This window comes from Coregonus lavaretus, assembly GCF_964263955.1.
Source record: "Coregonus lavaretus genome assembly, chromosome: 10".
Taxonomy (NCBI): Eukaryota; Metazoa; Chordata; class Actinopteri; order Salmoniformes; family Salmonidae; genus Coregonus; species Coregonus lavaretus.
The window spans coordinates 53,039,228-53,053,394 of record NC_139997.1 but is presented as its reverse complement, the minus strand read 5'-3'; the positions used below and the strand labels follow the sequence as shown (position 1 = coordinate 53,053,394).

The window sequence follows — 14,167 nt, the reverse complement described above, 5'->3', positions numbered from 1 at the left end:
AGTCACCTGGGATGCATTTCAATTAACAGGTGTGCCTTGTTAAAAGTTAATTTATGGAATGTATTTCCTTCTTAATGTGTTTGAGCCAATCAGTTGTGTTGTGACAAGGTAGGGGGGTTATACAGAAGATAGCCCTATTTGGTGAAAGGCAAGTCCATATTATGTCAAGAACAGCTCAAATAAGCAAAGAGAAACAACAGTCCATCATTACTTTCAGACATGAAGGTCAGTCAACATGGAACATTTCAAGAAGTTTCTTCAAGTGCAGTTGCAAAAACCATCAAGCGCTATGATAAAACTGGCTCTCATGAAGACCGCCACAGGAATGGAAGACCCAGAGTTACCTCTGCTGCTAAGGATAAGTTCATTAGAGTTACCAGACTCAGAAATTGCAGCCCAAATAAATGCTTCACAGAAATCAAGTCACAGACACATCTCAACGTCAACTGTTCAGAGGGGACTGTGTGAATCAGGCCTTCATGGTCTAATTACTGCAAAGAAACCACTACTAAAGGACACCAATAATAAGAAGAGACCTGCTTGGGCCAAGAAACATAAGCAATGGACATTAGACAGGTGGAAATCTGTCCTTTGGTCTGGAGTCCAAATTGGAGATTTTTGGTTCCAACCGCCGTGTCTTTGTGAGACGCGGTGTGGGTGAACGGATGATCTCCACACGTGTAGTTCCCACCGTAAAGCATGGAGGTGTTATGGTGTGGGCGTGCTTTGCTGGTGACACACCATCCCATCTGGTTTGGGCTTAGTGGGACTATCATTTGTTTTTCAACAGGACAATGACCCAACACACCTCCAGGCTGTGTAAGGGCTATTTTAACAAGAAGGAGAGTGATAGAGTGCTGCATCAGATGACCTGGCCTCCACAATCCCCCGACCTCAACCCAATTGAGATGGTTTGGGATGAGTCGGACCGCAGAGTGAAGGAAAAGCAGCCAACAACTGCTCAGCATATGTGGGAACTCCTTCAAGACTCTTGGAAAAGCATTCCAGGTTAAGCTGGTTGAGAGAATTTCAAGAGTTTGCAAAGCTGTCATCAAGGCAAAGGTTGGCTATTTGAAGAATCTTAAATCTCAAATATATTTTGATTTGTTTAACACTTTTTTGGTCACTACATGATTCCATATGTGTTATTTCATAGTTTTGATGTCTTCACTATTATTCTACAATGTAGAAAATAGTAAAAATAAAGAAAACCCCTTGAATGAGTAGGTGTGTCCAAACCTTTGACTGGTACTGTAGATGTTTTTTTTCAGTCTGACAAAATATATAACAATATAAATTATTTACATGTGCTCTTCATATAGGCCTTATTTGTAGTTTCCCCCAAATAAAATAACTCTGTCTTCTTTGATCTTTGAATGCTCTGTCTTCTTCTAACCTAAATTAGGTCATGAGATGGTCGAATAGATGGAAGCCAAATTAAAATAAGCTGAGTAATACCACCTACTATTATACTATACTATAGTAATACTACCTAAATGTAAAATATATTCATATTTGTGATTGACCTATATATCTTGTGTACACTATCTTTTATGATTATCTCATTCCAAGTACCAGGAGACTTCCAAAACCTTTAACCGTGTGTAATACTGTATGTACCATACTGTATATGTGTGTAAACTAACATAAGAAAATAAAGAAATCACAAAAATACAATATAATGTTTTTGTGGGTATAGTAAAGTAACATTTAAATAGTTGATATAAATAATCTAATTTTGTATGACAGCACCGTTCAATATGACGGGTTGGTCATTGGGTATTTATAAACCATACATACACTTGATACCTCAGTAACTACTTTCTCACAGTTAAAAACATCTCTACTTTCTGACTGTGCTCGCTCAGCCTTTCTTGCAAACAAACAAAAATGTTGCCCTATGCTAACTCATTCTCTTTTTCAAAGGGTATACTTGAATTAATTCAAGTGTGTCTCAAAGACAGAGGGTATACTTGAATTAATTAAAGTGTGTCTCAAAGACAGAGGGTATACTTGAATTAATTAAAGTGTGTCTCAAAGACAGAGGGTATACTTGAATTAATTAAAGTGTGTCTCAAAGACAGAGGGTATACTTGAATTAATTAAAGTGTGTCTCAAAGACAGAGGGTATACTTGAATTAATTAAAGTGTGTCTCAAAGACAGAGGGTATACTTGAATTAATTAAAGTGTGTCTCAAAGACAGAGGGTATACTTGAATTAATTAAAGTGTGTCTCAAAGATGGTTTAGTCCTTGTGCTTTGATATTTGTTCATAAGCTATAAACCATGAGATAATGCTATGAGATAATGTCCCGTGTGGCTCAGTTGGTAGAGCATTGTGCTTGCAACACCAAGGTTGTGGGTTAAATTCCCACAGGGGACCAGTACAGAAAATGTATGCACTCACTACTGCAAGTTGATCTGGATAAGAGCGTCTGTGAAATGTAATGAAGATATACAAATAATGTCTTATATTTTCATGCTGTTAATAGTAAATTATATTTAAAATCTGTTAAACATTATTTCTTTATTTCTCTAAGAACACTAAATGCGTTTCTCCCATTCACACATATTTCTCAAAACTCCAGTGCAAAAAAACAGTTCATTTTGATTTAGAGATCATTGACTACTATGGGTTTCTGAAAGGATATATAACATTTGTGTCAAAGTTTGGCACTTAAAGTTGTTCTTCCACTCCCTTACATTCCTCTACATTTTAACTGAAGTAAACTATCAAGTGGCCAAAAAGAAGAAGTGAAAAAACCCCACACACCCTTAAGACAAAACCTTGTACTGCGTGATAGCTTCGCAACAGGTATAAAATAGAGGACCACTAGTGAATGCACAAGGGGAAGAGCTTCAATTTCCACCCACTTTCCACTCCATTCAACTGACAATGGGTAGTACAGTTGTTGGTAAGAAACCTTACAATTTAATGCAGAAACTCTGAAGATCACTCTAGACTAGAGTAGCACATCTGTTCAGTACCTCGGGAGTAGCTAACATCAGTCAAATGTCTGAAAAGATCTTGTCAATTGAGGCTGGTTAATAAGTAACTTCACCACCTACCGTTTTAGCCATACCATTCAGTGAACAGACTATAACTGGTCTTTAGAGGCTATGTAGACTACAACATAGAAAATACAACAACAAGATCAATTCATTTCAGAACGAAAGGATGTCTCTATGATTTTGTTGACAAAGGACATTCTCCATCTCTGTTTCTTTGAGGGCTTTCTAAATAGGGAAATACAATTTTCTTGAAAAATACCCTACAACCCTCAAACTTAACTCTGGACCTCGAAGCCAGTTCCACTCCTTTTTTAAATTGTTCCCCTCCAATCAGGGACTTATTTAGACCTGGGACACCAGGTGGGTGCAATGAATTATCAGGTAGAACAGAAACCCAGCAGGCTCCAGACCTCGTAACTACCCCTGCCCTTCAATATCCCACACAGTCCAGCATAATACAATGATAATAATGATATCAATGAAATGGGATAAATGAAGAAAATAAAACCTTTAAAAAATGGAAGGGTTTGATAAATGTTTGTTTCCTTTTGTGATCTACTATGTACATAATATCATGTGATTTACAATATGTACAGTAAAATGACTTATTCATTTAGATCAGGGTTTCCCAAACTTGGTCCTGGGGCCTCCCAGGGGTGCAGTTTTTTTTCCCAGCACTACACAGCCGATTCAAATAATCAAAGCTTGATGATGAGTAATTTAAATCAACGTCCACCCATGGGAGGCCAAAGGACCGTGTTTGGGAAACCCTGATTTAGATTAAAGCACTGCTCTTTAACATCCTCTGGCTGCCTAAGGTACTCTTCTGGAACAGGTTGGCCATGATTTGGGTATATAAATACCCCATAAGTTGCATTGTAAGCGTTCCATTACCATTATTGACGTGAAGCACAAATAGTTTGAGTACTTATGTTGACATTCACAATGTGCTACACTATAAATGAGAAATGTTGTATTAACACATTAATGATTTAATGATCCATTATAAACACAGAAAAACAGAAAATCAAACAAAAAATAAATTCCTGAACTTCTCCCAGATCTTTCAATAAAATGTCAGCATCAGATCATTGTAATTTCCACAGTGTTTCTCTTAAAAGAGAGTAAGGCTTATGCATCTGGTCTGGTCACAAGCAGATGCCTTCTTCTCCATGTAGCTGTCATGTTCATCAATCTTCCTCAAGTTAAATGGTTTGTTTTTGTCTTAAGTCCTCTAAACCACCCATTGAGACAGATGGAATGGATCCTGTTTTAATGCAGTGACTAAGTAATGCAGTTCAGTCTTATGACAAATGGGGTGTTTTCTCTCAGTGAGAGTTTTGGCATTTTGATGGGTGTAGGCATTCAGAATTACAGCCGCTTCCATTGTAGACACTCAACGTGCCAGCTGAATGAAGTAAAACACTGCTTGCTGCGTTTGCGTGATATTCATTTCCACCAAGTGGTTGTGGGGGAGAGAAAGGGAGCAGAATATGTTTTGATGTAAGAAAACCATACTTTTGTTTTTGATGCCTATTTCTTATCTACACACTTCCCATAGGAGCCAGCACAGCCATACTTGTGTGTCAATTGAAGAAGATAACCACCAATAGCAAAGTGTTTGAAAGGGAAGATGAGTTCCTCAGAGCAGTCTACAAGTTAATAAAGGTTGATATAACAACGTTTTGCCTGTAAGGTCTGGATTGATCCTCTTGTAATACATATTGGTAGAGATGAACGTTAATTTATAAGACAAAATCTGACTTTATTGTCTCATTTTCTACTTTTCCTAAAAAAGTAAGACAAAATCCAGATTAATAATCAGCAGTGTTCTTTTTTTTGTATCCATAGCCAACAATAGAAGACCTTAAAGGGGCAATCTACAGTTTAAACAATAACAAAGGGACACCCCGCCTCTGTTTTGGTTAAAAGCTGAGGGATGGACCTGAAGAAATGTAACCACTCTTAAATGATGCAAGGACTGACCATCCAATACATCTAAATTATAGTTTTAAACATATTTTGAGGCTATACAGTGTTTGTTTACATTTACAATGTTTCCAAACAATTGAGTAAAACAAGCTTATATCTTGGGTTGTGATGGGGTACGACAGTCGAAGTAAGCTTTTGAGGCCTTTATAAGTTATATTCTTCAATTATCTATGAGTATATAATTAATTTATATGTCTGAAAATTGATGTATCAACTGTGGATTGCCCCTTTAAAACATGTGTTGATTTTGGGCCTGAAAGGTGCATGCAATAAATGTAAACCACTACATAATATTAAATATATACAGTGTCTGTACAGTTGACCATAAACAGTATTTTCTAGCGCTCTGACCACACATGAAAAAAGTAATGTTTAACTGTGCTAAAGTAATGTTTTACAGTTAGCTGAAAGAAACCTAGCTATCAAAGTATAATTGAAAATCATACTAACTGTTCAACCTATATATATATATTAAAGTGCTTTAGATTTTGCTTATTTTGGATTTTGGATGGATGGAACATAGCAATAAATAAATACATATTTAAAAAAATGGGAAACTAAGCTGATGTCAAATCTTCCGTTTGTCTTCTACAGTACATGCGTGACTTGTTAATACAAAAAAACGGGAACATGCTTAATACTTTTTTTGTTTGAATGAAGTTTGTTTACTGTGAAAATGTTTACTGTAATATAATATACTGACTAAGGGCAGATACAAAAGAAACATTGAAGCGGCCCTGATTGTGAATACCTTCTACATAAACCAATTACCTGACCAAGGGGAATCTGGGAAACGTAGTCATGCAGAATCACTACGGTGAGCTTAGGTTCTTGCTTACCCAAAGCACAGTCGTAGTTCCACTATCGGACACCAGATCCCTGCATGCCTATTGGTTTTGCTACAACTTTTGCTTCAACCATACAAAGAAATTATGAAAAATATGAATTAACAAACAATGAAATCAAACAGAAACAAAAATAAAAGGAAAACATTTCAGTGGGTCCCCTTCTTAAAAATCATCTAGCTGGAGCAGAACGTATATTATAAGGCTGGCTACATGCTGGATCTAGAGATAGAGATAGGAGATCCAGTAAACCAGGTTAAAGAGACCGAAAGCGGTGGGGAAACCGATGCGAGCGTACGAGTCTATCTTGGCGACACGGATGTGCAACCGCCCATGCCGCCAGGCCCCGGAGCGGCAGTCCTCGAAACAGCAGAAGAAGCTGGTGCAGTCCTTGCCGTCCAGGCACTCGTAGCCATACTCCTCATCTCGCTCCTGCATGTGGGTGGCGTTGTTCATCTGGATGGCGGTGGCTGAGCGAGGCCGTATGTCCACCGTAGGTGTCTGCTTTTAACAGAGAGAGCACAGTTAGCGACTAGAGTCTAAGAGGCAGCACAGGGGACCTAATTTAGTCTCTCTTTATGTTAGTATACAAAATGTAATTTGCACCTTCACTTGCCAATGGGATCTTTTTAAGCATGTCAGTAAAATACATGTATACCAATCTGTGGCACCTGCATTTAATTAGAGTGGCTTAAAGATGACAATGGACTATTCCCTTTGGAACACGCAATGCAAATAACACCTTTGGGTAAAGCCTATGAGTACAAAGTTTAGCTTCTATCAGAAACATGGTGTAGTTTTGCTTTATTTAGCAGAATGATGACTCTAGTGCTGGGCAACCCATTTTAAGCTCTGCTGCTGCACATCATGGGAAAACACGAGGAGCATCATTGTTATCATTAGTCCCAAAGCTAAACACAGTCCTCTTTTGCATAATGATTCACTCAAATTACATCGGACCTGCTATATTTGAAGTGTATCTTATGAAGGCTTCATAAAGCATTCATATAGGCTTCATAAGCACTGCATACATGGGTCACAAATCATCTGTAACTGTATTTCATGCTTTATAAAAGATGAACAACTGTGAACAAATAAATGTATGATTATGTCACGCAGTTATGCCACATTATGAATCTTTATAGAGCATGATATACGGTTGTAGATGATTTGTGAAGCATCTATGTAGTGCTTATGAAGCCTATATGAAGGCTTTATGAAGCCTTCATAAGATGCACTTCAAATAAAGCGGGACCAATTCTTGTTCTGTACATGGATACCATTGTGTGGATTTCACAGGGGGGAAATCGGAATTTATTGTAAATCGCTCATGATGTAAGCTGTATGATAAGAAAGACTCCTGAGCAGGGACTCATTGTTCCTCCATCCTCCATTTCCTGTCCCTAAATTGGTTAAATCAACGTCCTTTTAAGCCTGCTCACCACTTGAGGGCATAGCGTTTTATTTCTGATGATTCCTAAAATAGGTCAGTGACATCAGCGAGTCCTTTGCTCCATCAGTCAAAAGAGGCACAATTAGCATTCAAATAGGGCATTTTCATGGGCTTTTATCTAAAAATAGCATGGCACCTTTAAAAAAAAAAACTCTCTCATGATCAACTTTAAGACGGAGTTTTCTCCGACCCAGCATAATATTTTCTGAATGAGTCAATTAGAAATATAATGACGCATTTATATATTGGATTGTCCCACTTAAAATAAACTGAATGGAATCGCTACTAATTGAACAGAGCCCAAAGCCTGAACAGAGACCCTAGCCTCTAGCCTCTTTCAAAAGCTTTTTTGCACTTAATGAGGCTTTACTGTAGCTTTATTTACAATGGATGCCGTGCCAGTACTATGTTTAGGTAATCATATTGCTTTCCGAATGTTCTGTCCTTATGAAATGAATCATATGTGTGTCAAGTACCACTTCTCAAATGCCATAAGCATTGGGGTAAATTGTTTAAGACGTGACATCATAAAAGCTCAAAACACTGATTTGACTTTAACTCGCACCCTGCAGCTCAAATTTGCCCAGCACTAGAACACAAGGGTTATTGTCGTCCCTTTGAAAACGATACATAACCATCATGTAAAGCATGATTGCTGGTTCCACATCATTGTCTGATTGATTGACAGCTGCCAGGGGATTTGCAGCAGGAAGCAGCAGCAGGTCATGTGACTCGGTTCTCAAAGTGGGGTTGCACGGTAGAAGGAAGAGCGTGGTGGGAGCTAGCTCAAGCAGAGTAGCAAACACAGATACTGCAGCGTGGCCGGGGTTTGCAAAACAAAACAGTGGCATTGCAGCTTTAACCGGATGAAAGTAGACAACCTCTAGGGAGGAATGATTGACGGAAACACTTAGGCTTCTGCTCTGGATCTGTACCACTTTAATCTAAGCTTAGTGTCAGCTGTAGTAAAACTTTTTTAAATTATTTGTCAATTTAAAATAACTATAGAAAATGGCCTTCCTATAAATGGCTGGTTCAAATGTTTACCATACTTACAGTATTCTCTGACTAATGGTATTTCAATTCAGTCAAATGACCCCATTAAGAAATGTTATTTCATACCATAGATTAAGGGTGATTCAGATTTTTAAAGCACACAGTCTTCTTTACTTGAGTGTTAAATATAGCTCTTCAGTAGCACCCTGTGCACTATGAGTGTTTAAAGATTATTGGGGCTAAATCTACTCTGCTGCGTGTGGAGCCATTAAGATGATCACTACTAATTAGGCTTAGCACAGTGTAGTGGTTGTCTATTTCAGTCTGTTAAGGCTCTGCTGACTCTATAGGAAGCGTCAGGTTAAAAGCCCAACAAATACACGGGTAGGTTAACTGACAGGGGAGAAAAAGCTGCCACTGGTTTACAGTCAAAATTGCACAGTGTGAGGCAGAAAGAAATGAAAAAAAGCCAGAATGAAACCATTGTGTGGCATCTTTTTACTAGCTGTGGACGTGTGTGGGCTGGTTGAAAGAGCGGAATGTTGTCACTACACAAGTACGTCTGGCTGCCTCTGCACTTTCCAGTGAGCACTTTGTGTAGTGGTATTGCGGAAGAGATTCTAAGGTAAAGAAAGGGTATCTAAAACAGACAAGTAGCAGTGCGGTGCGCTAGCTGGAGCCAGAAAGAGGCAAAATGCAGCAGACACATGCAGTCAATAGTTGAAACTCAAGGCAATATACCTTTGAGGAAAAGAACCGGAGGAGCTTTTGTCCCAACAGGAAACAAAGAATATGTGGAATTAAAACAGAACAACACAAAAAAGAACACATGTCAAAAAACTAAAACAAAGAGAACATCAAAAGAACATAAAAGTAGAAAGAGAACAGCATACTGAAGAGACACACACATACAGGAGGAGGAAGATGCATGACAGGATACATCACACTGGAGACCAGGTTGATCCCCAGTCAAATCTACCTTTAGAGATATGCTATATCCATGATAAAAACTTGACTTCAATGGTTTAGGGGTGATATTGATCCTAGTAGGGCTCAAAGCTGACCCGTTACACCAAAACAAGACAAAGGCATTTTTATGTACAGTTATTGGCATTTGTATCTAAAAAACACATTGAATATGGATTTGTAGTACTTTATACTCTCTTTCTCCATCTAACTTAAAATACTTTAGCATACCTAATCAGTTCCAGTACGCATACATTTAATAGATTGATTATAAATAACCTGTTGTTGTCCTCATGCATAATACAATTCTCTGAACAATTACCATCATAACATGAAATAGGACATTGTTATGTTTTATCTTTTCAGAAAATGGTTAGACCCTTACACCCAAAGCCTATGAGAAATGAAAGGATGTTATTTCCTCGATTTCCTGTTTTATTCTTAACTATTCATGAAGATCAAAAGGATCTCAGTCAAAGGCTTCCGCATCATATCTTGGCAGACCATGTGAAGAACCTCGGTGAGAACAACCTTGGTGAGAACATCCAGATCATTACTCGTTCATCCTGCACACATTTATATCCAAAAGAAAATCTTAGTTACAGAGAAGCTGAAACTGGAGCATCCCACAGCCTTTTAAGTACCTTGCTAGCTCTGGTGCTTTCACTTTAGCCACCATTATGTTGTGGGGATTTGAAGACCCTAAGAAAACTTCTGGTCATGTGAGAAAGGTCTAAATTACTACTGCACAGGTGTGGTGTGGATTAAGGACAGGTTCTATTTCTCCCGTGCCTCTCCCGCAGACTGCATGGCACTCACAAGGACTTCTCCCTTAAGGAAACCTAGTAGTAGTAGGCGGCTATACATTACAGTAACACAATAATACAGTGACAGTGATTGGTGAGGCTTTCCGAGGCTGGAAATAACTCAGTGTTTGGAAAGTGCTGTAATCTCCACTCCTTGACCTAGCCTCTTCCTCATATATACACATCATCACGGGTAAGGTTAAAACTCTGTGAAAACACGCTAAGCTCAAATGCTAAATGATTTAAGGAGAAATACTGTAAGTTCCCTGACAGAACAATTTTGTCTTCACTACTTGTAGGCCTACTTTGGATATAAAACACTCACCGGGTTTTTCTTTTTCTTGTCCTTTTTTGTGCTTGGCTTCCTGTTGCTCACAAAGTAGTGCAGTGTTCCATACTCTATCAGCGCGGCGAAAACAAAGATGAAGCACACGGACACAAAGAGGTCCATGGCCGTCACGTAGGATACCTTAGGCAACGACTTCCTGGCTATGGTACTCAGCGTAGTCATGGTCAGCACAGTGGTAATGCCTGTCAATGGACAAGATGGCCAAGAGGGTCAAGATGAGGGTATAGAGAGGTTATAGCAGCAAAGGATAACATATACCATTTGTGACCCATTTTAAGAAGCTATGCGTATGTCACACGTCTCTATTTCACAGGAGAGGCATTTGACGTTTTTTTTAAATTATATATTTTTTATCAAAATGTGTTTTTTGGCAGAAACGCCTTCTTGAACATGTCAACTTTCATGTGCCTTAATAACCAACTTGTATGTAATCTGTAAATACGAATATTATTGTTAAATTACAAGCCTAGTTGGTTTAGCCATGGAAAAAGACAGGAACCTTCCCGCTAGCCATGATTGGCTGAGATAATGGATGGAGTTGACATGCCGAGAGATGAGTTTGGATTGGTCTGCCATGTAGCACGCTTCTGTCGATAACATGAGCTGCTCTGTATGTGTAGATAATCCTTGCTACCGCAGCTTTTTTGAAAGATATAATGTTAGCCATGGAGAACTGCAAAAGGGTCGCTACTGCTCTCAACAACATTGCTGCTCTTAATTTAGCAGGCGCTATCGACAAAGATGGGAAAAAGTTGTGATAGACTACTTTCTGCACACGGTCAGTGTGAACCGGAGTGACTTGACACATCGGGCCAACCAAGCTGTAGCTAGCTACAAATTAAATGGAAAAGACACAGGACGTCTTACTTAAAGTGGTTCCAGTTTGCCGTGAAGCGTGTCATCATCCATGTATACGGGTAAGAGTCTAGCTACATTTTCAGATATTATACGTTTCTAATTTTGTCAGGAAGTCGTTTTCATTGCAGGTTAAAGCGTACTGTTCGCTAGCTAGCGAACATTAGCTTTCTGGCTCGCTAGCTAACGTTACGTGTATAATCTGTGAAGTAATATTATTTGTATCTCAGAAAGACATTCGCATTGCTAGTTATAGCCTAATGTTAGCTAACTAACATTGTACTTAGTTGGTTAGCTTTAGCTACCTGCAGATTCGTCCTACAGCATTTAATGCATGGTGGCTAGCTATGACAATCAGTTTGTACTGTAGCTATGGGTGGTGGTCGATCACATTTTTAGGGATGTTGGATTTTAGGATTTGGGGATATGGTGCAGTGGAGGCATTCCAAAATGTAGGAGATGTAGGAGACTAACATGACAAGTTGTTTGAGAGTATGCCTTTATTTATAGTTGTTTTATTTACTTTTTTAATGGTCTCAGAGATGTGAGAAAAAAATATAAAAACTCAAAATAAACTTTCTGTCCAAAAATGTATTCACATAGGAGATTATTAGAATGGAGGAATCTCAGACTGGTTGAACAAAATAAAATATGTATGATATACAGTGGGGCTGGTTGAACTATTTTAGCATGCTGCACATGAAGAGAGCTTACTATTTTATCCTTATGGGTTTTAAATGCATTACATACTTTATTCCAGCAGGTAAAAACATGTATGATTTAGTATAGTGATCAGAAAAAATTCTTCCAGAACGGGTTTGAGTACTGGATTACACGGAACTAAAGGATTATGAAATGCAGAGTGTGTTTAATTGCAACCAATTGACACAGTATGACGTATAGTCTCCCATAACGGATGGCGTAGCGACCAACTGTTTTGGTCCCCCTTGATCCACAACATATCTATGCTTTCGAATTCAGCCAATATGTTCATACCATGCCTTACCACCAGCCATCTGGTGCATGGGCTCTTTGTCACCATGTAAGAGACATGATGATGTGGAGGGAGATACTACACCAGGGGAAACCTTTTAACGTAGCACACAGATACTACACCAGGGGAAACCTTTTAACGTAGCACACAGATACTACACCAGGGGAAACCTTTTAACGTAGCACACAGATACTACACCAGGGGAAACCCTTTAACGTAGCACACAGATACTACAGATGTGTGTTTACCGTGTACAGCTTCCAACATCCCTGCCTCAAACACACACCCCAGCTCTTCAACAAGTCACTCTAATATATCATGAGGGCTTTAGGCTAATATGGTGTTTATTTATCCATTTTTTATGAAAAATGAGAGACGTCATCATGTCTCAAGATTAATGTTGTAATATCCATGGGGGTGCCTGGAGTGATTGTGATATTTGGTTGGATGGCACTGAAGGATTAAGAATTATGTCACAGCCATTAATCCTTCCAGCTAGGTAACCAAAATGTACCTCTCTGTTATCTTTGGAAAGGAAATTAAGCTATTTGACTCCATTTACATTTTGGCAGGCAATTCAATTTGTCATAATATTAGTAAAATGTTATGAAGATTATAAGAAAAAAAATTATAAGATATAGACACCGGCAATAAATTAAATAATACGTTAACCTCTCACAGTAATAGGGTATAACATTGTTTCTAAAGGTCAAACAGCTCTTCTCTGATAAGAAGTGGATGTCCGTGTCCTGGATTGATTTACATTCAGCAATGCTTCTAATGGTCCTGGTGTGAGTGATTGCGGTAAGGGTTGAGAGGCCTGGAGAGGCTTGGAGGTGCATAAGGAACTGACTAAGGAATATGTAACTAAAAGACGACATTCTCTGAAGATGTCCGCCCTTTCGGAGACAAGGGAAGATTCAATAGCTCACACATTCTCCTCAAACATTCCCCCTTTTGCTTTAAGCAAAGTTGGGCCCCTGCATTTTTATGCCGAGGCTGCATCTCCCCTGAGATATGCATAAAAACATATGCGCCAGGCTGGGCTCATGTAATCAAGATGGACTAGTTACTGAAGCAGCTGCCCTCTCTGGGCGCTAAGGGTCGGTCTGGACCACAGCAAGTCCTATTTTATGAGAGGCAGTGATCAATTAGGGACCACACTGCTAATGAACTCCACTGATAATGCTGCAACGTATGTTTGTGTTGGGGCTAGGTTGGCAGATTATGAAAATGAATGCTTTGGCGTGAACCTGATGAGATTAAATACAGGGCAGATGCAGAAATGTTTATTTATCCTCAATTCAATTGAAATCAAAGAATTATGGATGAGATTTGTATTGCTTTGTTGTTACCTAAGGATGTTCTAGCAGGCACAGCATCCTTGTTAATCCAAAAGGAGACCCAGGAGAGGACAACGATGAGGGTGCAGGGGATGTAGGTCTGAATGGTGAAGTAACCCATCCGCCTGCTCAAGTCGAAGAAGACTGTCAGCACAACGTAGTCGCCTAAAGGAGAGAGAAGACAAGAGAAAAAGCAGAACATTGAATCACCATATGGAAATTACACTGAACAAAAATATAAACGCAACATATATATAAAGTGTTGGTCCCATGTTTCAAGAGCTGAAATAAATCATTCCAGACATTTTACATACACACAAAAAGCTTATTCCTCTCAAATTGTGTGCACAAATTTGTTTACATCCCTGTTAGTGAGCATTTCTCTTTTGCCAAGATAATCCATCCAAATGACAGGTGTGGCATATCAAGAAGCTGATTAAACAGCATGATCATTACACAGATGCACTTTGTGCTGGGGAGTATTTATGTCTGTAATAAAGCCCTTTGGTGGGGAAAAACTAATTCTGATTGTCTGGACCTGGCTCCCCATTGGGTG

At 38.9% G+C, this 14,167-nt stretch overlaps 1 protein-coding gene across 2 annotated transcripts in view; it reads right to left on the bottom strand.

Moving 5' to 3' along the window:
* Positions 1-6,071: 6,071 nt before the first annotated feature.
* The window catches only part of LOC311136438 (gamma-aminobutyric acid receptor subunit gamma-2), a gene marked incomplete at its 3' end in the record, with an annotated part of 46,797 nt that continues 38,701 nt past the window's right edge, over positions 6,072-14,167 (bottom strand). Inside the window, exons 6-9 of one of the 2 annotated variants that reach the window (XM_084170566.1) lie at positions 13,624-13,776; positions 10,396-10,601; positions 9,040-9,063; positions 6,072-6,350 (exon numbers count right to left, since the gene is read on the bottom strand). In XM_084170566.1, the coding sequence (XP_084026692.1) occupies positions 6,072-6,350; positions 9,040-9,063; positions 10,396-10,601; positions 13,624-13,776 (662 nt within the window). The remainder of the gene's footprint in view (positions 6,351-9,039; positions 9,064-10,395; positions 10,602-13,623; positions 13,777-14,167) is intronic. The other variant, XM_084170565.1, reaches the window with a different exon arrangement.